This window comes from Engraulis encrasicolus, chromosome 6 (genome assembly GCF_034702125.1).
Source record: "Engraulis encrasicolus isolate BLACKSEA-1 chromosome 6, IST_EnEncr_1.0, whole genome shotgun sequence".
Taxonomy (NCBI): Eukaryota; Metazoa; Chordata; class Actinopteri; order Clupeiformes; family Engraulidae; genus Engraulis; species Engraulis encrasicolus.
In genome coordinates, this window is record NC_085862.1 from 17677391 (window position 1) to 17704890 (window position 27500).

Sequence of the window (27500 nt, forward strand, 5' to 3'; positions counted from 1 at the left end):
CACACACACACACACCAGTACAGGACATACCCTCTCCTGGATCAAATATTATGGGCGTAGAGGGTTGTTCGATGACCACAGGAAAGGTGACTTTGTGATTCTCAAAGGTGAAGTGGACTGTTGAGAAAAGAGAGATGCATTCATATAAATATATGGCATTGCTTGTTTCTGACAGGTTATTGAAAGTTGGGGCAAGAAATTAGTTGAAGTGAGTAGTAGAAGAGAGGTCGAGTAAGACTGGGAAAATTACCCAGGCTTTTTTAAAGGTTTACACACTCCTTTGGACTTTTTCTTCTTTTTTTATTATTCATTCATTGGCATGATGACGTTTCAACCTTGTGGTCCTCCTTTTCGCTAACAAACAGTGACACATTGGGCTCGTTTTTGATGGAGCAGTGCTGCTTTTGGTATAAAGCGTGCATGCGCACTATGCCATTTCAATGCACTCTATCGTTCTTTTGCATAGCAAAAGCAGCACTACTCCATCAAAACCGAGCCCATTATCTACAATACCTGCCTAGTGGGGTGGATTCAACTTAACCCTTAGAAGTCCAGGATGTAAGCCTGTGTTGTAACTAGAACCAAATGATATAAGGGACATTGCAAAATATTTAAAAACCTTTACAGAAAAAAAATCTACTTTGTGTGTATGACATGAACACATTGATTGATAGAAAGATTGGGGAGTATAAATTCTTCAGTTGGGACCCTATTCACAGTCCACATGATATTAAAAAAAGGTCTGATGTCAAAGCCCTCATTTACCCCTCTTGAGACCAAAGTCCCCAAATAATGAATCCAGAAGAAAAAGGCCTCTCTTCTTAGAAGCTGATTCTCCATATCCCTGACCCCTAGCCTAGAGAGCTAAACCCGTACAGCTGAAAGCTTGCCCCCCCGGGAGCAAATTCAATTTGCAGCCTCTATGGGCGTCTAGATTTCTAGGCTACGTATCCCCACCCCTGTGGTGTCTTTTGGCATGTTCCACCCCTAAAAATCTCAGTCGTCACTTTTTTGTTCAATAATAGAGACTGTGCCCAAGCTAAGCCATAAAATATAATTACCCAGGCATGACGGAGTGGAATCTCCTGTTCGTATGCTGTTACAGTGCGTGTATGCACCAACTACCAAAGTGGCCAAGCCTATCAATGTGAGACTTAGACTTGAACTTTGACTGTGCTACGGCATCCTTCCTCCCTCACATTTACCCACCTAGGGTAATGTCTCATGCCTGTCATTCTTGCAATGTCTAGGCTGCATAGCATAGACTAAATGCTAACACAAATTACAAATTACAGAATCAACACAACTTGACTGACCAAAGTGTAATACTTACTCTAAGCATATTATAGGCCTATACAGTATATGCAGGGCTGGATTAAGATGGTCGGAAGACCCTATGACACCCCCCCCCCCCCCCCCCCCCCCCCCCCCCCCCCCCCCCCCCCGCCCCAAAAGGGACAGGCCACAGCCACATGTTCTGTCTGGTGGGGACCCTAGACTGCAACCACATGTAGTCTCTGTGTTAATTCGGCCCACACAAGGCCTATGCACTGCACTGTATAAGACAGATTGTAGGACAGAAGACCCTTACCGAGGTCTCCGGTCCGGATGCGGTACACAGTGCTTGCGTAGTACACTCTGCTGAGGATGTCGTTGAGTTTGTCTGCGGCGAGAGCAGTGATGTTGATGCGGCCACTTCCATCGCCCTCTATCAGGCCGCCCTCCAACGGTCTCACCGACAACACACCTCGAGAAACCTCCAGCGAGACCTGTCAGAGAGACGATGGGGGTAGAAAAAAAAGTACCTTGTACGCCGTACCTCCAGTGCCACGATGTAATAGTCACTGAAAAGTTAGCATAGGACTACACTACTATGACATAACACAGGGCCTTTAATAATGTACTACACCTTGGTCATTGCCATTCTGGTAACAGCAAATTTATAACGGGTTAAAAATGAGAACAAAAACAATCAGGGGATGCAACCAGGGCTCTAAACTAAAACTTTCCCACCGGCCACATGCCAGTGAAAACTCAGTTTGGCTTGTAGAAAGGAGGACTTACTAGGCACTTTGACTCTTGGTGAGTGTGTGTGCAGCTAGAAGCCATATTGGCTGGAGATTTAGAAAATTAATTTAGAGGCCTGGACACCACCACACGAAAACCAAAATCAGAGAAGAAATTGCTGCGGTCACCACCACCCAGAGGGATGCAAAGAGGAAGGAAGAATAAAACAAAGGCACTTGAGCTGTAGAGGAAGCCTGGTGAAGACCAGTTGATCGTCAGTTCAGTTGCCTTGCTCATCAGGTCAGATATGAAAATGATGAAACCAGTGTGCCTTTTCCTGATTTTTTGACTGTCGATGCCCCCATACCCAAATGCATTTTAGGAAAACCACAGAATTTCTCTCTCTCAGGTTTTCCATCACAATCAAATCTGTGGTTAAGCTTACAGGGGTGCTGTCACCCAGCCCCATACCCCCATAAGTGCTTCTTATCAATGCTTCATATGCGCTTCTCATCGATGCTTTAGTAAAAAGCAGTTTGCCTGCTTATCCAGTTCCTCCTACCACTGCCGCTGCCCTGCTCCACATCCATTGTTGTTGTTGTCCTTTGTTGTCTCTCATTGTTCTGTTGTTTCCCCCTGTGTGTTTGTATTGTCTACATGTTTCTCATTTGTAAAGCGACTTTGAGTGTCACGAAAAACACTACATCAAACATATATTGTTATTATTTATTTATTTATTTATTTTTTTGCCCATTGGGAAACTCCAGCTCCCATTGTCATTGTGACACAGCACTCCACAGCACACAAGTGAACACTGCACACTGCACACAACGAAATTGCATTTATGCCTCACCCGTGCAAGGGGGCAGCCCTCAGTGGCGCCCCATGGGGAGCAGTGCGGTGGGACGGTACCATGCTCAGGGTACCTCAGTCATGGAGGAGGATGGGGGAGAGCACTGGTTGATTACTCCCCCCACCAACCTGGCAGGTCGGGAGTCGAACCGGCAACCTCTGGGATGCAAGTCTGACGCCCTAACCGCTCACCCATGACTGCCCAAATTAAGTTATTATTATAGTAAACAAAACTTGACTTGTACTCTTTCACTGGCGTGATTTTCGCATTAGTGGTCAGAAGTATCATACCACAAAAACGGATGTGTCCTTTTGGATGGACATAGCCCTGCCCAACAGATCCAATTGAGCTAGTTTTAGAGCAGACAAAAAGTTCAAACCTTATCACACACGGAAGTCAATACCAAGGCAAGGCAAGGCAAGTTTATTTATATAGCGCATTTCATACACAGGTGCAACTCAATGTGCTTCACAAAGTTAACAAATGTAAATGAAAGGAAACAGGGAAGAAAGAAGGAAATTAATTAAAGTCAAAAAACATTTAAAACATTAAGATAAAACATAAGGTAAAAATAATAATAAAATAAAATAAAACAGATTAAATAAACATAAAAATAAAAATAATAATAATAAGTAATTTAAGCTAGGGGAAAGCATCTGAGAACAGCTTTGTCTTGAGTCTAGATTTAAAGCTATCAATAGTGGGTGCATTTTTTATGTCATCTGGAAGCTGGTTCCAAAGCTTTGAAGCATAGAAGCTAAAGGCTGCCTCTCCACACTTTGTTTTGACTTTTGGAATCACCAGCAAATTCTTCTCCGTTGACCTTAGTGACCTAGTTGGTGCATACAGCTGAAACATATCCAGTAGATACTGTATGTGGGTCCCATTCCATTTAGTGATTTAAACACAAGTAGCATAGCCTTAAAATCAATTCTGTAGCTTACTGGGAGCCAATGCAGCGATCTTAAAATTGGAGTAATGTGGTCGAACTTCCTTGTCTTTGTAAGAACCCTTGCAGCTGCGTTTTGTACAAGTTGAAGCTGTTTAATGGTCTTATTGGGGAGGCCAGTAAAAAGACTGTTACAGTAATCAACTTTACTAGAAATGAAGGCATGTATTAGCTTCTCCAGATCATGTTTAGACATCAGGCCCCTAAATTTAGAGACGTTTTTTTATGTGAAAATCCCATAAAATCCCTGTAAAATGCAGACTTAGTAATAGCTTTCATGTGACTGTTGAAGTTTAGGTCACTATCAATGAGGACCCCAAGATTTTTAACTGTTTCCCTTGCTTTCAGTCCCTTCGTTTCAAGGATAGTAGCAATCTTTTGTCTCTCCTCTCTTTTCCCAAATATAATTACTTCAGTTTTATCTGTGTTCAGCTGGAGGAAATTGTGAGACATCCATTTGTTAATTTGGTCCATGCAATGATAAAGTGATTCAAGGGGGGTATAGTCATTTGGGGACATAGATAAGTAGAGCTGGGTATCATCCGCATAGCTATGGTAATTTATGGAGTTATTCTCGATAATGTGTCCCAGTGGCAACATATACAGATTGAACAGTAGTGGTCCCAGAATGGAGCCCTGGGGGACCCCACAATTCAGAGACATCGGTGATGAGGTATGTCTTCCAATGGCGACAAAAAAACTTCTTTGTTGTGAGTACGATTTTAACCAGTTGATCACTATGCCTGTAAAGCCAACCCAGTGTTCCAGTCTATGTAGTAGTATAGAATGATTAACTGTGTCGAAAGCGGCACTTAAATCGAGTAGCACCAAGACGGATGATTTGCCAGCATCAGAATTCAATCTTATGTCATTCATAACTTTAATAAGAGCTGTTTCAGTGCTGTGGTAGGCACGGAAACCTGATTGAAACTTATCAAAATAGCTATTAGACATTAGAAAAGCAGTTAATTGGTTAAAATTTTCTCTATTATTTTACCCATGAATGGTAGATTGGATATGGGCCTATAGTTGTTTAGTACCAGTGCATCCAGGTTGTTCTTTTTCAGTAAGGGTTTCACAACTGCTTCTTTCAGACAGCCTGGGAATATGCCTGTTTGTAGTGAGGTGTTGATGATCTGAAGTACATCTGATGATATTAGATGTAAGATGGATTTGAAGAAGGCTGTTGGTAAAATATCTAAGTCAGATGTAGAGGAGCTAAGACTTTGTACCGTTCTATTAAGAATGTCCACATCAACTAAATGAAAATTTCTCATGAGGTTAGGATGTAACTTCACCGTAGCAAGTTGGTCTGAATCTTGGGTCAGTTGCACATGTGTGAGTATGTTTGTGCGTATTTTTTCAATCTTTCCTTTGAAAAAGGATGCGAACTCATTGCATTTGCTGACTGAGAGGAACTCAGAGGGCATTTGATTTGGGGGCCTTGCTAGCTTTTCCACAGTGCCAAACAGGACACGTGCATTATTAATATTTCTGTTAATTATGTCAGAGAAAAAAGATTGTCTAGCTTTAGAAATTTCTTGGTTGTATTTCGAGAGTGTGTGTTTATAGATTTGGTAGTGGACTTCAAGTTTGGATTTACGCCACTGTCTTTCAGCCCTCCTGCATTCTTGCTTTAGCAATATAACTGTGGGATTCGTTATCCAAAGTGCTTTTTCACGTCCCACTGTTTTGATTTTTTCGGGGGCAATAACATCCATAATACGGGTCATCCTTGAATTAAAATTAACCATGAGATCATCTGCACTCTCTGAAGTTTGACTTTGGATCTCTGAAAGTGCTTGCTGAAAGAGTGAGGCTGTCTCACAGTTGATTATATGTTTTTTGACTGTAACAGATTCCCTTTGAACATGAGGGTACATAGAAACATCAGAAAAAATGCAGTAATGGTCAGAAAAGCCATAGTCTTTGACACTAGCACAAGCATTAAGGCCTTTTGTTATTATTAGGTCTAAAGTGTGACCTTGGTTGTGTGTTGGTCCTGTTACATGCTGTGTGAGGCTAAAAATGTCAATAAGACTTAAAAATTCCTTAGCATAGACATTCTCTAAGTCGTCCACGTGAAAATTAAAATCGCCTGCTATAAACAAGCTTTCATAGTCCACACAAACATTCGACAACAGCTCACCAAATTCCTCTAAGAAGAGTGGTGCAGAAAGTCTTGGAGGTCTGTAAATAGTCAATAACAGTATGTCAGAAGAACATTTTAGAACTGCAGCTAAGTATTCAAAAGATGAAAATTCACCTAGTGCTGTCTTTTGACATTGAAACAGTGCCTTGAAAATAATCGCTATCCCCCCTCCCTGTTTATTCTGCCTTTCTGTACTAATGAAATGAAAGTGTGGCGGAGTTGCTTCTATAAGTGTGATAGAGCTAGTGGATTTTTCCAGCCATGTTTCAGTTAAAAATAAAAAATCAAGGTTGTGGGTACAGATAAACTCATTGACAACAAAAGGCTTGTTCCTTAGAGATCTACTATTCTGTAAAGCTAATTTAGCATTGAGCATTGGAGGCATTTCCACTGTGGTATTCTGAGTGAGTTTTTTTGGGACAAGTCTGAGATTTTCCATGCTTGCCCTCTTGGGGGAATGTATACGTGTCCTCAAGAGACCTCGCTTTGTTGTTAGAACTGGAATAAGATTGTCCACGGGTCCCCTTATCTGCTTATTTTCAAAACCACTGTTACTATGTGGGTAGGGACCCAGTTGATATCAGACTGTGCTTTCAACAAGGTCATCATCACTGATACTACTGTACTCCAGAGCACAGACAGGTGGTTGTGGGGCTCTGCCTTTTTTGGGTGCAGTCATGGATGGAAGTATCCTTTTAGATTTTGGGGTAGAATGAGGTTGACCTTGAGAAATATCCGCATAGGAGGCTTGGTAGGAATGTCTGGGGGTAGAAAAGGTAGATCTGGCATAGGGGAGTAGTCTCGCCATAGTTGCTGGAAATCTCAGTCTGGGAGATGAAGATGGTGTTTCGTCGTTCCGGGAAGGTTGTGATTCCATTGGTGATTGCATTTTGTCGCCGTTGCCAGGGCTTGATGCTGGTGGCTGCGTTTCGCCACATCTGGGGGGTGAGTTTGGTTTTGAGGAAACCACATTTCCTATTTCCTGTGTGGACAGTAGCTTTTTGGCAGACCTGGGAGGTGGAATTGGTGATGCCAATGGCATTTTGCCACAAGCTTGTTACTTTGTTGTCCATTTCTTGGTATGAAACTGAATACCTTACTGCTACTATCATGAACTAGATTCCAGTGCACTGGCAACAACTGAACAGGTGTGGCCTGGTTGGTCAACAGTGAAGTTGTCAGAATGTGTTAACCCCTTAACACAGATGTTATAAACTTACTGTCACCAAAACTGCAATGGCTATGCCTTAATCTGTTACTAAAGACTCCCAGCAATGCCATAGCTATGTTGTTATTATGTAGTTGAGTATCCTCAGCAATTAGGGCGGAATTCTCCCGTCTCCACTTAAGTCGGTTTTACGCGCGCACATTTTACGCGGTCTTATCTTGCACGTATTCTCCCCTCTGGAACGTCGCCACACCCCTCGCGCTTAACTCAGAAAAGCAGCGCGTAGCCCAACATAGGCGTGATATACAATGCTAATTGGGGGGATGAGTCTGCGCCAAGTTCATCAGTTCTGGCTACAAAGAAACTATGGATCATGGATTTTCAGATCAACCATGTGAAAACCTCGGCAGTCCATTGAGATCCAACACTGAACTTTAACTTTGAATTTAAAACCACGTGACAAAAGTCCTCGTGCAAAAGCATCTCAACATCTAACCTCAGCTCATTTTCACAATCACAAGGCGAGTAATGGAGGTGAGATAATGAGGTGGAAACGCAATGTGTACCTTTGGCGGGAACTCAGCTGAGCGTTTTGGTGCGCAACAGGTTGATTGAAATAATAAACATGATTAAACGTTTTGTTAAAAATTGAGTTTGGCGTGTTGCCTGGACCATTCCGGAAATCAAAAAGTGATTTAAAATGCTGATCATTCCCACAGTTAAACAAACACATAGTATTTGCTGACTTTTAAAAGTGTTTCTCCGCTTCTCTGTACAGCAACGTGACATTAAAATAATTGGAAATATGTGGATCTCAGCTGTCCGTCAGCATATTACACTTAGGCTACATGCATGCTGAAGAATGAACAAGGAAATCGAACGTCATGAAAAAACGGAGACTTTATATTCTGTCGCAGACATGGGAATTAATTGGACATGGGCATGCAATGCCAAGCCAAGACTTAAACGCGCAGCTGATGGGGTGTAATAGAGACCAGAAGCGAAATGCCAAAGACATGCTCTGATATGTAGGCCTACCTTTTTACGTTTAGCTGTAATGACATTCAGGAAATATTTTCTGCCTTTCAAAAACAGACAGGACAACCTGTAGCTTACCTCAGTATGTGGTGGTGTTGTATGTCGGGCATCAGTTCAGAATGTTTAATAGGTTACATGCACATATGCACGAGTTCCAATAAATCACAAAAGTGGAGGAGTTGCAATAAAAACCCTTTACTTAACGTCGTGGCTACAACATAGTAAAAATGGTGAAGGTTGTTTTTGAATAGGCATACTTTGGGTGGCTGTTAGGATGACTGGAACAGCGGTCTTTAGTCTGACGTGCCTTGTCAATTTAGCCTACTGGTTTTGGTTACCGTCCGTGGAGACAACATGATGATCCTCATACTGATTAATTAATTACCTGCTTTTGTTTGTAAGTTCACCGATATGAGAACATGCTCTGGGCAGCTGGTCATATTTTGTCACAATTAATGTAGGATGTTTATGTGGAACTGTGAATGAATTTCGATTTGGACTCACGCTGACGGTAAGGAACATCAACAAAGCATACCGTGTAACATGTTCAAAATGCGAGCCAAGCATCACATACAATATTACATTTTACCTCATAGTGGCGCTTGACCTTACTACAGCCCTTTGATGCGCGTAAAGGCAAACGTGCGTGAATACGCTTAGGATTCATTTACATGCGAAACTCCCTGATTTTGGCCTGGCCCCACCCAAAGTGCGCAACTCGTAAAATCACGCGTAAACCCTGCTTAATCACAGACTTGAGTAACCGCGGAGGCGTGGAGGCGCTGTTGCACGCTTTTTTTTACTTAAGCGGGTGGGAGAATTCCGCCCTTAGTGAATAGGCCCGCTGACGACCCCATCTGCACGAAGAGGCTAGTCAGACTACAACATAAAAGTTGATCAACTAGCTCTAAATCTGCACATTATTTATAATGTGCACCCAAGGCAGGTGCATGAGCTACTCAGTAAATTCATGTGTTAGGAAAAAGGGGGGAAAGCGATTTAGTTTTAGTTTTTGTCTTTGAATTAAACCAGAGCTTGACATTAACGTTTCTGCGCAGCAATCATTGTGGCGAGTGGTTGTCCCCCAAGTCACAGCCTTACGACTAGCCACAGTTTTGTTGTCAGTTTTTGTTGGTCTTTACCATGACAGACATGAAGCTCATAAGCCTACAGTAGCTGAAATGCATCAGCATGTATCAGAAATGTATCTATTGAACCCTTACCCGTCAGAGCAAAAATCAAAACTATCTGCGACGACCTCTCTGTGACAGGTTGCTGCGAGAGCATACTGTACATAGCCCTTTAGAGATTAGCCATTTCAAAACCAAATTAAAACTAAACCACAGCCATTTTTTTACCCGCATTTGGGTAGTTGTCAGGTGCCAGCGCATGCCAAGCCCCCAGAAATTCTAAATCACATTGAGATTCCAAAAGCTGTCCCACACACCCTCCTCGTGCATGCACAACCCCACGGAAAACCATAGTCAGGACACTGGAATCTGGACAGACCAGACCAGATACAGAGTGACAGTTAGTGTGTAATCCCTTGTAATCTCAAAGTTAAAATACAGACCTTGTAGATGTCTCTTTCTGTTGTGAAGACACCTAGACCTGTAATGTTATGATAATGTTATTTGCATTGTTGCAGTGTCTTACACATATTTTCAGCTTGTCTTTGTGAACAAATACAGACACCCTCTCACATTCATACCACACACAAACACACACGCACGCAAGCACACACACACACACACACACACACACACACACACACACACACACACACACACACACACACACACACACACACACACACACACACACACACACACACACACACACACACACTTGCACCTACCCGGGATTGGAGTGTCTTTAAGAGGCACAACGTTGAATCCCTGTATTGGATATTGAAGAGGAGAGTTGGCTGGAGCCACAAGGATGAGGTCCAAGGGGGAGGACACTCTGCAGGCCGCAGTAGAGGTGGTGCAGGAGGATCACATAGGGAAGAGGTAGAGGTGGTAAAGGTGAACCAGGGGTAGGTAGGGGTAAAGATGGTACACAGGTTAGTCAGGGGTAAAGGTGGTTCAGGTAAAAGTGGCCAACAAGTCAAGGTGGTAAAATAGGTAAAGGTGGGCCACAGGTAGGACAGGGGTGAAAGGGGTTCAGGAGGGTTGCAGTTAGGGGTGTAAATCACAGCCTTCATGACGATACGATTCGGTATCGATTTCTTAAATCAGGGATTCAATTTTTTTCGATACTTAAGAATTCCCCACGATACCATGCGATTCGGTTCGATTCGATTTTTTCCAATTGCTTTTCCACTACTATTGTGTTATGGAGCTAAGACATTGCATAGGGGCCAGCGATTCGATTCTTTTTTATTTTTAAGAATGCCCCACGATACGATGCGATTCGATTAAATCGCCGGCCGATACTTCCGATACATCGATACATTTCGATTTTATTTACATCCCTAGTCGCAGTAAAGGTACAGCATGTGTAGATGGGTAGGGGTAAAGGTGGTTTAGAGTAGGTAGGGGTAAAGGTGGTTCAGGTAAAGGTGGGCCACAGGGAGATGTAAGTATGGGTAAAGGTGAGACACAGGTAAAGGTAGATGGGGCAGGATTGAAAGGTGGTTCAGGAGGTAACAAACATGGAGATAAAACAGAAATACACGTCACATTGGTGATCAGAATAGGCAATTGATGTTTGGGAAACTTGAATGAGCAAAATGAGCAGGAGTAGGTTGTATATTGAATGTATTTTTGTATAAGTATGTACTGCTACCAAACGTGTTCTTTTTCTAAAGGCAATGGCCCACAGAATGGTTGTGTAAGAGTGATGTTGTCTCTACTGAAAACAAAAATCTGTTTTGCAGAAATGTGTGTTATTACAACCAAAAGCAACCATTGTGCTTGACTATTGTGTTGAGCTGAATGGTTGAATGTTTCTGTTGTCCACGTTTGTGGTTTCAGACAAAGGATGACAAATTGAGCATTCACATTAATCATGTGAAAGGGAACACGTTATAGTCATTCTCTCTCACACACTCACACACACACACACACACACACACACACACACACACACACACACACACACACACACACACACACACACACACACACACACACACACACACACACACACACACACACACACACACACACACAGGGTCGCTGACAGCTTTGGCTGGGCCCGGGATAAAGTCATGTGAAAGGGCCCCAAATCCGATACAAACAATGTAATGAGGACCCATTTGTAGGCCCCCTGTCTCCCTGGGCCCGGGACCAATGACCCCTTTGTCCCCCCTTCCATAAGCTTCTCTGCACACACACACACACACACACACACACACACACACACACACACACACACACACACACACACACACACACACACACACACACACACCTGCACATCATCCAGGCCGAACAATTGTCTGGGGTGGCACCCGAGAGGGATTGCGAGAATCGCTATAAAGAGGTTAAAATAGTTATAAACGTATTTAGAATCGTTTAAAAAGATTTCTTTCTATACTTTTCCCACATTGTTGTAACAATAGTATTGCTTTTAGTGTTTTTTGTCAGTTATTGTAAACGTTTTTTGTTGATTTTGCAGGGGGTCACAATGACGGGGTGTCTGACAGAGCGTTGCCGGGACACAACTGACTGTCATTGCTGGGCAGTTAAAAAAGGAAGTATCATGCACGCACAATGCTCTGATAGTACCACACTTCCACAATACTTAGAGTCTTCAGAAATAACCTATTTTATGACGTGGCCATTGGCATTCTGGTCACAACAACCTTTTATTTCAACTTACTTGACGTTTAAGTTGAAGAACTTCCCAACTTACAAACCCATTATTCACGTTTTGTGCATAGAGATTATTTATGTAATATCTAATACTGTAGGCTAATTCTTTTTAGCAAATACATTTTAATTTGATATAATGTTAATATAATATATCAGTGTTGACAACGTGACCCGTGCAGATATGATTGTTTACACTGACAATAGTACTCTGTCTGCATCAGTCGAGGCAGGTCGAGACACTCCTGAAAGCCATTGTAAATCACTGCTCCTGCGCTCCTGCATAAGGAATGTCACTGGCACCGTCTTACAGGTTTGGGGACACACCCTGGGGTCATGAAGTAACCATCGCTTTGTTCATTCACCTCTGTTTTGCAAGGCTGTGCATCATGGATCACTGATAGACTCTATTGAGACAAAACGCATTTTCAAGGGTGCGTACTGTACGTCAGGTGAAAAGCCACATCCCATCTGTTCTTGCGAGTCAGTGTACCTTTTTGAGAAGTGGGTCCTATGTCCTACCTGTTCCTTATTGGTGCATTCTATGTCACACTTGTCCTTTTTGAGTGGTGTACCATGTGTCCTGAACGTCCTTTTTTATAATTTTCATTTGTGTGTCCTAATGTGTGTCCTACCTGTCCAGAGTCATCTGTCCTATGCCCTACCTCTCCTATTCAGCCATGTGCCATCTGTACTGCCTTGCCAGGCAGACTACGTATATAACTTTTGTTGTTGGTGTTGGTGGTGTTTGAACAGCTGGTGTTTGAACAGCTAAACTGCATGGAATAGGCTGGAAGACACAGCCGTGTCATTACCATGCCAAGCCTCCCCACATGAGTCGCTTCGCTCTCTACACGTTTTAGAATAACTGGCGTAACAGCTACTGTATGTACCATGATGTGATAGTGTTGTGCTGTATTTATACCATGACGTTGCTTCTCCTTAGGCAGCTCTAGACAGGGACCACGGTGGGCCAGGGCCCCTGTAGATATCCTCATGGTCCCTGTTGTGGCCCCTGTACTGAAGAGCCAATGACTTTTAATCTCTAACCTCGACACAAGATACATTTTTGTACATTATATATATACATAACATTAAAAATGAATCTCTTTGTCCAATGTATATGTCCCCCTGAAAAAACAATGGGGCCCATGGCCCATGGCCGTAACTACCATTGAGGACACAGAGGTCATGTCCTTAACGTCTTTGTCCATGTCCATAACGTCCTACCTTGTCTTGTGCTTCCTGTACTCCTCCTGCCGTCTCCTGCTGATGGCGTCGTCATTCTTGAAGAAGTCCTTCAGCAGACTCACATTGCATGAGCAGGGCTTCGGGACGCGTCTGGAGATTATTGTGGCGCTGCAAAATCAATACAGAGTTTCAGAAATGAATTAAGATAAATCCACCCCCCCCCCTCTTAAAGTCTGACTAAGTCGTTTAAAAACGATGTGACCACAACTCCCACTTACACACAGTATTCTACAGTACAAAGTGCTTACTGTACACAACAAAATTGCCCGTGCAAGCTGTTAGCCCCAAGTGGTGACCCAAGGGTGCAGTGCGCCAGGGTACCTCAGTCATGGAGGAGGATGGGGGAGAACACTGGTTAATTAGTCCCCCCACCTCTGGGCTACAAGTCTGACGCCCAAACTGCTTATCCATGACTGCCCTTATTTGTGACTAGCCACAAACAGACAACAAGTTGGCCAGGGTGCATATTGACAGTAGTTTATCGCATGCTGAAAGTGTAGATTCTACACTACCTTACTAATGACAATCTGATTGAAGAATCTCTGGCCTTTTGTATGTGCTCACTTCTCAAAGTAGAAATCAGAGAATTCCACTCTGAAAGTTTCTCTCACCCATAGAGAAGACATGAAGTTAGGCTGTTTAATGGCAAAATGTCTGTTTTTAGCCCCTTAAGACACCGCATTGTGAATTAGCTGTTAACAGAATGGCAATGAACAAGTCTTAATGTATTGCTAAAGGCCCTGTGCACTGTCATAGTAGTGTAGTACTGTAGTAGTTAACGTTTAATGTCTATGCGTTCCACAGGAGGTACGGCGTGCATTAAGGGGCTACATAAACTATTCCTGTTTTCAGAAGGATTGATTGGCTTCTTCAAGACTTGAAAAATGAGATCAACAAAAAGGTTGTGCGTGATTTTCTCAGATTTGCTCCAACAGACACGTGATTCTGTGTCTTTAACCGCTCATCCCCATCAGAGTTAAGACTTAGTCATCTGTCTTTAGGGAGGTGCAATCCTTTGACATCTTGACATGTGGCTCCTTTGATGTGTGTATAAGGGTGAGGTCTACGTCTATGCACGGCCACTCCCCCCATTTGCTACATCAATTACCTCATGTCACTGCTGTGTAGATGGCGGCAAGGTAGCAAGTAATCTCAACTCAACACAACTCAATTCAACTCAACGCATTGTACAAATAGTCCAGTGGTGCTATGATTCTATGAGATTCTATGTTCGGCCCCTTCACTGGACGGAATTTGAAAATCTGGCCCTAGGTGACTTTTAATTGAATACCCCTGGTTTGGTTTCACCATCACACATTATAAGTAAATGATCAAGTGTCTGGCGAAAAGACTGCAACAAGCAGGTCAAAAAAGGGAATCATCAAACATCAAGAAGGTAGAGAATGCGCGCACATCAGTAGTACAGGTGCTGGACAAAATAGAGTAACTGAAATAAATGATAGAAGTCCGCAACACTGTTAATGCTCCCAGTGATTTATTTGCACTACGTTTCGGACCTTCGTCCTTTTTCAAGTGCAACCACTTGAAACCACTTGCAACCACTTGAAAAAGGACGAAGGTCCGAAACGTCGTGCAAATAAATCACTGGGAGCATTAACAGTGTTGCGGACTTCCATTATTTATTTCAATCATCAAACATCAAACAAATTGTGTTGTCTGACCTGGAGTGTGTGGGTGACAGGGCGGGACAGAGGGCCTGCAGGTCGTAATCAGAGTTGAGGGTGGGATTGTACATGAGGAAGCAGAAGGCTAGGAGGAAGACGGAGATGAACAGCAGCCACAGCCACGACCGCTTCATCCTTGGCAGCAGGTCCCCCCCAGCCATGGCCTGTATACTGGATGTGGGCTCACTGGCCTTCAGCGCCTCTGCTTTATTTGGCCCCTTTATATGATGTCAGAAAACAAAATTGGCAGTGATGTAGCCTCTTACTGCAGATGGGGTCACCGGCGGGCCTATTCACTATTTGCTTAAAATACTCAATACATCATGACAACATTGCTATAACAGCATTGAGAGCCTTAAGTAGGCTAACAGATTACAGGGTTTCTGCACATTTTGGATCACCAAATATAAGACTTTTTAAGACAAATATAAGACCTCTGATGATAAAATATAAGACCACTGCTCGGGGTGAGGCACTGCAATATTGCTAATGTTATCAGTTTGCATTGCTATAATGAAATGTAGGCCTAGTACATAATTATATATAATAAACAATATTATATGACTACTGTGCTTTTATAGTGTAGCCTAGGGTAAACACAGTGTAAGCAGTAGCAAGGTGTAACTGATCTGTAGGCCTACAGACACCATGCATGCATATGGTCAGTTAACTGACAACTGGCATTTAATTGAGGGTCCCACGCATGTTTTGACGGCCTATGGAAAACTCAGATGAATGTTCATCAAATGCCTTTAAATGTACACATTAAAAATGGCTCAACAATTCATCATTTCTGATGGATAAATAGTTGAATGCACTTTGCTATTAGGAGAGATGACACCTGGTGCCAAAAGGGTTAAATGTACAACTACTCTGAGTGCCGTTTCTCCTCCTCCAGCTCGCTTTATCAGAGACTGGTAGCAGAAGCAAGCGTTCTAATTTGAGCAGCCTGTCTGTAGCCTAGTTTGTTCTCAACAAACAGCGCACAACTTGGAAGCGATTTCCAGCATGTCCATAACAAGCATTTAGCGCGTTTACCGTTGCCCATCTGGTTACCGATTTGGACATTACGCACCTCGCCAGATCATTGGCTTCGTACATATTCTGTTACTCATCCGATTTCGTATTGCCTCGCGCTCACTTCCTCATGCTGCCATCATGTTAACGACATCATTTTGTATTTGACAGAGGCCTCAAATAGCCTGTCACGTATCCAGAGGCGATTTTGAAAGTGTAGGCTATTGTATGAAGGAACATTTATTTTCGAATACGGTCATAATGGATTTTATGAAATGAACCCTTTACATTTAGCAAACGCTTCTACCCAAACGCGAGGGCATGGCTAACATGCTTACGATAGACAAGATTTAAAACTTACACTCAACGACTGATTAGGCTATGCGTCCTCCCGACGAGCTTCATCAAGCTTCATATTCCGACGTTGCTTTGGATAGCACCTAACCGTTTTATTTCTTGTCCTCAAGCCACATTGCACTGAACGTGCATCTATCTACCCATCTCGATTCACGTTCATATTTTTTCGACCACTTTTTCGACTGTTTCTACTAGAACATGCAAGTAGAGGCTAGACGGCTCTAGCTGCGCCCACAGGTCTGCGGCTGCCCCCCGCTGTGTGGCCAGCGGGCTGCGCTGCGCCACAAACACAGATCAGTTTCATCTACTTTTCCGCATCTTGATAAGGGACGTATGCCGGTTAAATAAGGTTTATAGCGTCAAAAAATAGACCTTTTTCTTACACTCAAGCTACCCAGATGAAATATAAGACCTCCCACGTAAATATAATACCACACTTCCAAAAATTGGCGAAATATAGGCCTAATGCTTTATAAGACCTTAAAAACACATATTAAAAGTAAGACTTTATAAGACTTTTTAAGGATCCGCGGAGACCCTGGATTAAGACATAGCCATTACAATGTTGGTGACAGTAAGGTTATAACATAGGCTCTGCGCTAAGGGGTTAAAATGGCAAACAAAAGGAGAAATTTGGTAAAAGGACATTTTAATTATCCTACATCATCAACCAGCATTATTTTATGAAGCAGTTCATGTTGATGAATAAATGAAAAAGAAAACGCTGTAATATTTTGTTTTATCGAATATAGCTTCAAGCAATGTTTAAAAAGCCATCAGGAGGTATGTAATGTGATTGAAATCACAACTAAATTCCATTGTCTATGTCATGGCATGGTATAGAGAGAAAACGTACACAGTAAATTCTGCAGTGCTCATTTAACACTTGGAGAGTTCATTTGAGTCCATTTGGACTTAAAAGAACTCTGTAAGTGTTGAATTAACACCACAACATTTACTGTGTAACTTCTTTTCCTTGTATGACTTGTTGTGCATGTGAAGAAAGTGACAATAAAAGCTGACTTGACTTGACTTGACTTGATTGTCACTTACCTTTGATGTGTCAGGAAGAACGACCGCAAAAGTTGATATAGTTTTTTTTGTCACAATCCATGTAGTATAACTACATGGCTACCGGTGTAGAGCATAACCTGACTGTCTCCATCGTTCCAAACTGTGAGCGCCCACACACCTGTTCACACACCCCTGCACTGGTCGGGCAACTGTCGTCAGCTGTCTCCACCCATTTTTACTAATGAATATTACTATAACCATGTGGCCATGTGTGGTAGTGCTTAGGAATGAACTTAATTACCGGTAGTACACTGGAGCAATCTTTCTTTACAGTACATAAAATCATCATCATCATCATCTTCTGCACCCCTGTGTCCCTTCCCTGACAATGCACTAGTAGCATTTTCGCTAAAACAATTGCCGTGTGTGTGTGTGTGTGTGTGTGTGTGTGTGTGTGTGTGTGTGTGTGTGTGTGTGTGTGTGTGTGTGTGTGTGTGTGTGTGTGTGTGTGTGTGTGTGTGTGTGTGTGTGTGCGCGCGCGCACTTGCCTGTGTGTATGTGTGTGTGTGTGTGTGTGTGTGTGTGTGTGTGTGTGTGTGTGTGTGTGTGTGTGCGTGTGTGTGTGTGTGTGTGTGTGTGCGTGTGTGTGTGTGTGTGTGTGTGTGCGCTTGCGTGTGTGTGTGTGTGTGTGTGTGTGTGTGTGAGCGTGCATGCGTGCGTGTGTGTGTGTGTGTGCGTGCATGCGTGTGTGTGTGTATGTATGTTCATGTGAGTATTGAAGATAAACAGGGCAGGGAAAATGACACCACTAGCTGGTTTCCTCTCTGATGCAGCCCCTGCGTTACCTGGATTACCTGCCTGACCACAAACTTCCATTGTGTAATGATGAATGATGAGCTCCTAATCTGTTACACTGACACTGCACCTTTAGCAGCTGCACATGGATACAAACGGCTCCCCCTTGTGGGCATATCGTGTCACCATGTCACCGTTGCCTACTATTGTAACAGGCATCCGGGGTCTTCACAGTAAAGTGAAGTGAGTAAAGATATGATGGAATGTAGAATAGGCCTATAAGTAGGCTACACTGTGGTTTAGATATTGACATGACACAGAGACAAGGTAATTACTACATAGCCTACAAGTCAACTCATATTCACGTTAAAAGAGGCTGACAAGGAATCAATGATAATAATAATAGTAATAATGATAATAATAATAGCCTAAATCTATTCTATTTCGTGCCTTTCGAGGTACTGAAGACGCTTCTATTCACAATCAACACAAAAATATTTTGTTGTCCCCAGCCAAACTAGTAAAAAGTTTATCACACTAAAACTGTGTTGTTACCAAGTTTACATTCTAATCTATTTCTCGATGTTGAATCCAGATCTCAGCAGAACATGTTTCCAGATGTCATGTAGGCAGTGGTGGACAGTAACGAAAGTAAATGTAATTCGTTACTGTACTTAAGTAACATTTTCATACTTTCATACTTTACTCAAGTATTTTTATTTGGTAAGACTTTATACTTTTACTTCACTACATTTCAAAGCGAAATTTAGTACTTTCACTTCGTTACATTTACAGAAACACTCGTTCCTTACTCGTTCCTTTTTTATTTAAGGCGATACACGGCAGGTGAATTCATTAATTTTTAATGCCCTGGTCAAATGAAATCTGAGATTTCACGCTGGTGTGAAGAAAGTGAAACTGAATCCGATTGGCAGACTCGGAGATTCGTCATTGTGATTGGTTGTAATGTGTCACGTGACAACAAGCTCTACTGTTATGTTATTATTTTTAGAAGGGAAACAAGCAGAGCCAGACCACTGATATGTCCACTGTTGTGACTTGTGAGACGAATTGAAATAAGAAGAAACGGTAACATGTGGAAAGCACAACAAAACAATAAAGCAGTCGACAATGACATTGTTAGTGCATTAACCTGCACGCCGTAGGCCTATTCGTTGCGTGAGGGGGGAGAGGTTTAGCTCGCAGGCTGCACTCGCCTGACACTATAAGACGACATTTGTTAAATAGGCTTCGCGTTTGAACTGAATAATTAGCGAATTGATACTTATTTAATGTACTGCTTATTTTACTTACTGTGCTATATCTGTGTTGTGGCTTAGGCTACAATAGAGTCACATAATTGCCGCTTTTGTAGCGTGTTGGTTTCTTGAGTCAAGTAGCCTACACAGGATGCCTAAACATGCTGCTTATTCCAAACCATCCAGACGCACAGCTCCGTGGTAGCCTTCTTTCCCCTCAATAGCCTACATTGCAGTATTTTCTGAAGTACCGGTAGGTAGTTGGGGATATACATTACTTGTCTAATAGACTCCCCTGTTAACAAAACAATGATTTGCTTCAACATCATGAAAAAAAAGGCTTGTGTAAAGGGTTTGTATAGCCTAGGATTGCCTTGGCCACCACATGTTGCAAAGTGAGGCTGCATGCAACATGTATCCTTTCCCTAAAGTCAAGTCAGTAGGCTACAGTGGATATGAAAAGCACTGGCAATACCACCAAAGTGAGGTTGTAAAAAAACAACAGCAACAAAGTTTTAAAAAGAAAAGTGGACTTTGGCTAAGTATTGGCCCAGTGATGTGCACAGGCACAAAAGGCTTTTTCATGATCAGACAGATAAGTGTTTCACTTAAGTTGTATCAAGTAGGCTATTGCAAATCATTGGCATCTAGCAAATAGAGACCATTACAAGTATATGAAGATGGTCCTATCTTTAAAGGTAGCTTAGAATTGCAAGAGGTCTGTTTGTCCATACATAGGCCTAAGCCAACCTTAACATAACCAAAACACTACATAATAATAATAATAATAATAATAATAATAATAATAATAATAATAATAATAATAATAATAATAATAATAATAATAATAATAATAATAAGAAGAAGAGGTCTACCAAAACCATAATTATAACAAAAATTAGACATAAAGTACTTTATAGGCTACTCTAACTCCTTGCTGTCACAAATAAGTAGGCCTATACTGGACTGTAGGCCTACGGCTGGGGGGTATTGTAGTAGTTGTTCTAATAGGCATATAATACATTTCAGCCTAATCATTCTTAATACTAATGGCCCTTTCATGTGTTATTTTGGGCATGTTAGGGTCAGTATTAAATGTTTAGAGAGGTAAAATGCTATAACATCCATGGACTTATTCCACAGTGTTTCTGAGGCCTGTTATGGCCTAGTTCTAACATGTTGGTATAGCCTATGCAAATCAGAGGATAGTTAATTAGATATGACCAAACTAGGCCTACAACACTTAAATATTAAAATTGCACCAAAGGCTTCATTTTTAAGTTTTTACTTTTTACTTTTAATACTTAGGTATTTTTGACGGCAAATACTTTTGTACTTCTACTCAAGTAAAAAAGTGAGGTGAAAACTTAAGTAGTACTAGAGTAGTTTTCAATGCAAGGTAACTGTACTTTTACTCAAGTACATAACTGGTGTACTTCGTCCACCACTGCATGTAGGCCTAAGGCTCTCATCGGATGTTTCCTGTTTTCTGAGGCTTAGTGAATGTGCATGTGCCAAAGCCTCTGCTAAATGTAATGCAATATAATAAATGCATGGGTTTCTTTAAAATTGGACTTTGCCAAAGTCCATAGTGAACCAAATGTATTGTTGGACATTGGACATCCAGTTACATGTAAAGTTATTACAGACACTGTCTCATAATATATTGAGACCCAACAGCAGCAGCAGCGACATCATCAACAACATCATCATCAACAACAAATGATGATGATGATGGTGTTGATGATGGTGATGATAACGTTGTAATAAGTCGTAATAACCATATTAGGTATTTTGTTAGGCGTAATATTTTTGTGTTTGAATTCAATTAAACTTCTAAAAAACTAAAAAAGGAAATATTGGCCTATACATTCTATAAGCTAGCCTACGTGCGTTTTTGCCATTCCACACGTTGCCCGCCTGTGCAACAAGTGGGATGCGCCTCCGACTGCGCCTCACTCCGTGCGCTCCTTTCCAAAGTCCGCCGCTTGGAGCAGCATTGATCCAGAAATAGGCTACGCGCCGCCAAAGTGTGGATCGAAGCATGGAAGCAAACACCCTCGGCGCGGACCTCGAGGAAGAGGGCTGAGCCTTGCAGATTGCTAGGAGAAGCTTGGAGTGCGGAGGGGGAGGAGAAGAAGAGGCACTCATAACACAGAAGTTTAGCGTTCACTACTCAGAACATTACTCTCATTTCAAGTCTCCATCAGAGACCGAGCGCTCTCTCAATCAGTTGTAAGTTAAGGCAAAAGTATATTGTTAGAGGTGCTTCCACATTTTCGCGTTGCTTTTTTTTCTTCTTCAACTTTGGGAAACTTAGTGATTTAAGAGACTTATCTACCGCTTTGTGTGTACATTGGTGACTTCTTCAGACATCGCTTCGTTGCTGTTGATTTTCAGTGTATTTTCTCCTTTTGGTAGGAGAAAACTTAATGACATTTTTTTCTGACAAGAGTATTGGAACAAATACGTCTGACTGATCTTCCAGCCTTTCACAGCGTTTGTGCGGACTGGGATTAAAACGCAAGAAGTGGACTGATTCTCCAATGCAAAATTACATGTATGAGAAGGCAATGGCACAAGAGACAAGAAACGGCGGCACATCATCCACGTTAAATAACAACAACGGCGTCGACAACAGCAAGAGGAAACTTTTAATAGGGTTAGATATACTCTGCCTGCTGCTAGGTGAGTTTTTATTTGTCTTCTTTTCTGGCATGCTAGGACTGTCGCGAATATTGGCCGTTTATTTCCCGTAAATCTGACGCCCAAGTAGGCTTTAAAAGTCTGCCTTACACCGATTGTAGGCTATTAGTGATGTACAGTTTTGGTGTTTAGTTCACTGGATGTTGTGGTGTTGAAAGTGGTGTTAGGATAAGTAAAGAAAGCAAACCGCAAAATCGACCGACCACTTTTATTCAGCTGTCAGCTAAGTTGACTCCCACGAGAAAGTTTTGCGCTCATGTGTTCATGTGGTGCTTGTTTTTAAATGTTATCGCCAACAACCAGTTTTATGCCGTTAAATAGTCTTATCTGGGCGTCAAACCACCTGACAACACCCGTTTTGTCATTTTAGATGCAAAAGGCGCGTCAAAGTCAGTGTACATTTCAATCATCAAAATGCAAGAGACGGATTTTGTATCACTGTTGTCAGCGGACCAACCATGGCGCTGGCTTGTATAAAGGCGATGAGCGCAAATGTTTTTTGACAATCTTTGAAGTGGTAACAGTACATGCTTATTATGGTTACCCGGCCATTTACTTTTTGACGGACGGTTTTGGAGTACATTAAACTCATTGCCAATTGATGTAACCAACTAGTTCATGTGTTCACATGTTTATGACCATGGGGTGCATTAGGAACTAATCATGCTTAGTTAGTTACAATGCTGTAATACCAGATGTCCAACCTTTTCCTCTGCTAAGTATGAAATGTTTACATTTTGAGAGAATACAGAAAATCTGGCAAGTGCGTGAAGAAATGCCAAACAAGTTTTGTTTGTTTGTTTGTTTGTTGTGTGTTTTTGGTGTTCTACCAATGACTGCAAATTACAGACAGTCTTGGGCACTTTATTTGCCAAGCATTGTTCTTGCCTGGAATCTGTCCCATCTGTGCCCAGTACCCTGAAGCAACAGTACAGCACAGCAATGATCCAGCGGAATAAGCCGAGGATCAGGCGACTCGAGCCCATCCTTGCACATTCTTTCAGGGGACCCTCAACCCAAATCCCCCCTAAAAAAGTCAGCTGGCCAGGCCCCTTTTGGTGCTTGCTGTGGCACCAGATCAACTTTCTCCAGCTATGCTCTCTCTCTCTCTCTCTCTCTCTCTCTCTCTCTGCATCTCTGTGAGTCCCTTGTGAGTTTGCGGGGTAATTGTTCAGACATGTGGTTTTAAACAGCCGTGCCGTGCTTTGAAAGCCAGGGGACTCATGTGAGGAGAGTCGTGGTGGGACTCACCAGTGAGTCACCAATCGTTGGGAGCGGCACTGTTGCCTTCCCTCCCAATCTGAGATACACTTTGGGTTTTGGAAGAAAGGACCTAGAGGATTGCAAGGTTGTGATGCAGAACAGCTTCCCCAGGCTTTCGCAACAACAGACAGACAGACTGCAAGCAGGGTTGGAGCGCAACAACAGGCAGGCAGGCAGAGCTTCTTTTGAAGTCAGACATCACAGATCCCGGACCCCTGCATCCCTTCATGAAAAAGGCAAGGCCGTTGCAGACACACATTTACTGGCAAGTTTATATTGGCTGTAAAAAAAATTCAATAAAGACACAAGAGTGATGCGTCCCCTGTGAAGCTGTTGGCAGATGCAAGGCTGCATTTAACACATGTGGCACGAATTTCCTGCAAAAAAACCCCATCTTCCTGGAGAGGGTGTTGTAGAGAAATTGGGGTGGTATACGCACACACGGTTGGGACGGGATGGGGTGAATCAAAAGGGGAGCACAAACAAACATGGTCTTTGTCATGCTAAAGTCGGAGTGGCTGGCCTGCTTTTTTGTGGTGGAGGGGGCTTGTCTTGTGTGAGAGTGAAAAGAGGCGCTCTTTAGGCGGGAGGTGCAGTGGGAGTGGAAGGGGAGGGGGTGTGGATAGCAGGGGAGGGGTGAGGCAGGCTGCATGGGGACAACTTGAAGAATGTATGACAGTGAATGGGCTTTGTTCTGCCTACTGATATCCCAAATTGCCCCTCTAGTGCTGCTGGGGATCCATCTGCTTTCCCTACTCTTCCTTTTCTTTCTTTCTTTCTTTCTTTCTTTCTTTCTTTCTTTCTTTCTTTCTTTCTTTCTTTCTTTCTGTCTTTCTTTCTTTCTTTCTTTCTTTCTTTCTTTCTTTCTTTCTTTCTTTCTTTCTTTCTTTCTTTCTTTCTTTCTTTCTTTCTTTCCCTCTCTCCCTCTCTCTCTCTCTCTCTCTCTCTCTCTCTCTCTTGCTCTCTCTCCATCCCCTGTGTTTCTCTTCTGTTTTTAGTGTGTTGGTGTTGCATCTCAGTGGGGTCTGTCTGGTGTTCCATGGTGTTCTCCCGGCAGCTTGCTTTCATCTAAGAAGTGCAGTACAGTCCTTAGCCAGAACACTTGCGGCGTATGAGCTGTTGTGAATGGTCGCTTTCACAGATTCATGTTGTTACAAAGTAAATTTAGTGGTCAAACGCCAAGAAGTCTTTGGAGCGCTCACTCTCACTCTCACTCTGACACATTTTTATCTGGCTCAACCTTTGTCTTCTACTAGTCTCCCTCTCTCTCTCTCTCTCTCTCTCTCTCTCTCTCTCTCTCTCTCTCTCTCTCTCTCTCTCTCTCTCTCTCTCGCTTGCATTAGCATACAGTAAGGTTGTAAAGGCTAGTTATCGGAGCGGAGGCTCAGCTGCACAGCTTGTCATCCTGAGTGGAGAGGATATGGGGGCTGGGGAGGGAGGGCTCGCAGGGCTTCTGGCAATGCAGTGTCTGAGTGGCTGGCTATCCACAGAAACACACACGCCATGCAATAACACAAATGCAGAAATGCATAGACATAGAGTGAATATGCATTCGATAAGATAAACATAGGTATACAGACATACAGAATGTGCTCTGTCTCTCTCTCTCTCTCTCTCTCTCTCTCTCTCTCTCTCTCTCTCTCTCTCTCTCTCTCACACACACACACACACACACACACACACACCACAGAAATATGTACACAGATACACACGGCCCATTCCGCTTTCAGAGACAGCTCATTGTATCCAATTTAGTACCAAGGGTTAAATTTGATACTCGAGACATCTATTTGCAGTAGATGTGGTTTTGAGTTCTTTCTCGGTCTCTGTCTGTTAGTCTGCTTGTCTTTTGTGAATGCCATCAAACACTCTGTAAGTCAAATTTACAGAGGCGTGGGTGCCTTTGTGGCCCTGCTTTCAACCCGCCATTTCCACCCAGACTGTCGTTGTGACATGATGTGTTTGACTGTGCTGTGCTGTGTTGTGTGTGACTGTGCTGTATTCTTCTCTGCTCTGCTCTGCTCTGCTGTGCTGTACCCTCCTCTGCTGCACTGTAGTGTGCTGTACTATACTGTACTATGCTGCACTCTGTTGTACTCTGCTGTGCTGTAATGTGCAATGACGTTGGGATTTTCAGGACACGGCACTTCTAAAAGCAGGGCCTCACCTCACATCAGCTTTATGCTGCTAGGGTGTCTTTTTCTATCAACTACACCCCCTTCAATGCCACCCCCCCCCCCTTTCCCCCCATACAATACAATTGGGGCCGGGGGTAAATCTATTCAGACCCTGGGGCCAGTGGACCTCCATCCACTCTCCCAGCATCTAACTATCTACCCTTATCTACCCTAGTAGCCCTATCCAATCCTCACTTGGTTCTGAGCTAGCCACTCAGCATACCTGTCCTTTTGCAAAATATTTTGTATTTTCTTAATCAACCTATTTGTTATATAACTGTTAAAGCACATTGAAGTCCAGGTCTTGTATGACTGGTGCTTACAAAGATATTATTATTATTAGGCCTATTATTATTATTATTATTATTATTATTATTATTATTATTATTATTATTATTATTATCCACTTAGTTCATCTGGAAGAGCTGGATGAGGAGACGAGGAGGCTCGTACCTCTGACAGCTGTGCTGGAGAGGCTAACATACCTACCATACAGAGTGTCATCAGGCCAGAAGAAGGCCAGGCTTTATGATCAGGCTTTGGACTTGTTTTGGTCCGAGCAGAACACATAACACAGCACGCAACAGCAGCAGCAGCAGTTGCAGCTGTCGTCCTCGCGATGAAGGAACATTGCAAATGCAATCAGCAGCATCGTGAACTGACTTCAACTTGTAGGGCCTCCTATTAACCTACTGAGAGAAGAAACGAGGAATGTTTTTCATCTTATTTTTCTTACACCCCCCCTGTAGCCCCCTACTCTCTCTACATCCGCACTTTTTAAAATACATTTTGCACATTTTATGCCTCTTTAAATTCTAACTCCAGCCCCATTTGGCGATGCATTCCAGGTAGGGGCGTATAGTATTCCGTGCCCCCCCTGCCCGTGCTCCCCCTTGGGAAACACTCACATGTCAGCCATATTGCATTAACCCCTCGCTCTCCTGTCACTCTACTCTATAAATATTTTCCAGAATTGCTCAAATTCCTCGTCTGCACTCGAGAGCTGCCGACCCTCTTGATGTCACATCTGGTATAATTTTCAGACTGTGTGTGCGAGTGTTTACGGACGTGTGTGTGTGTGTGTGTGTGCGAGCGGGCGCGCGCGCGTGCATGCATGCGTGCATGTGCAAGGTAGCCTTAGTTAGGGTAGCCAGAGGAACGGTTGTTTTTTTCTTCCCCTCTCTTTCACTGTCTCTCAGACTTTCTCTTTTTCTCTGACACATTCTCTTTCATACACACACTCTCTCAGTCTGTCTTCTCTCACTCAATCCCTCTCCTTTCCTTTTATGCGTTTAGGCGTGTCCAGCTGTGCGGTGAAATGCAATCCTTCTCTTTTTCTCTCCCCTTCTCCCTTCCACTCTGTTTCCAAAGATCTCGCACACAACCTAACCTACCTATCTACCTGCCGCCCCACTCCCCTTCCTCTGGTGCCCCCTTCTCTGACAATTAAGGAGAGTAATTGCCCCGGGCTCTGTGAGTGAGTTGGGGGCGGGTGGTGACACCGGATGGTGGTGTTGGTGGTGGTGATGGAAGGAAAGGTTGGAGCTCAGAGAAGCCGCCATACTTTCCACAAAGGAATCTCATCACTGGAAGCCATCACTGGCCCCAAATGAGCTAATAACAAATACAGTGTGTTCCACAATGTACCAGTCGCTCAATGTTAAAGGGACACTGAGATTTTAGTTGTTTATTTCCAGAATTCATGCTGCCCATTCACTATTGTTACCTTTTTCATGAATACTTACCACCAGCATCAAATTCCAAGTTTTCATTATGACTGGAAAAATTGCACTTTTCATACATGAAAAGGGGGATCTTCTCCATGGTCCGCCATTTTGAATTTCCAAAAATAGCCATTTGTAGCTGCAAAAATGACTCTACTTGGACCATACAAGAAAACATTTGTTTAATACTTAGCAAACTTTCATGTAAAGATCAAATTTGGCAATAGGCAGCCCAATTTCAATAAGCAGCATAGTTGCAGTACCTTT

At 42.8% G+C, this 27500-nt stretch overlaps 2 protein-coding genes across 3 annotated transcripts in view; one reads left to right on the forward strand and one right to left on the reverse strand.

The window, feature by feature from the left end:
* The window catches only part of LOC134450555 (beta-1,4 N-acetylgalactosaminyltransferase 2-like), a 17851-nt gene extending 395 nt beyond the window's left edge, over nt 1-17456 (reverse strand). The window contains exons 1-7 of the mRNA XM_063200393.1: nt 17349-17456; nt 14919-15139; nt 13216-13344; nt 10026-10132; nt 9741-9778; nt 1592-1769; nt 31-117 (exon numbers count right to left, since the gene is read on the reverse strand). Coding sequence (XP_063056463.1) covers nt 31-117; nt 1592-1769; nt 9741-9778; nt 10026-10132; nt 13216-13344; nt 14919-15082 — 703 coding nt within the window. The 5' untranslated portion in view covers nt 15083-15139; nt 17349-17456. The remainder of the gene's footprint in view (nt 1-30; nt 118-1591; nt 1770-9740; nt 9779-10025; nt 10133-13215; nt 13345-14918; nt 15140-17348) is intronic.
* A 4018-nt stretch (nt 17457-21474) lies between these two features.
* The window catches only part of plpp3 (phospholipid phosphatase 3), a 66690-nt gene continuing 60664 nt past the window's right edge, over nt 21475-27500 (forward strand). For both annotated transcript variants that reach the window (XM_063200807.1, XM_063200806.1), the window contains exon 1: nt 21475-22051. In XM_063200807.1, the coding sequence (XP_063056877.1) occupies nt 21910-22051 (142 nt within the window). In that variant the 5' untranslated portion in view covers nt 21475-21909. The remainder of the gene's footprint in view (nt 22052-27500) is intronic.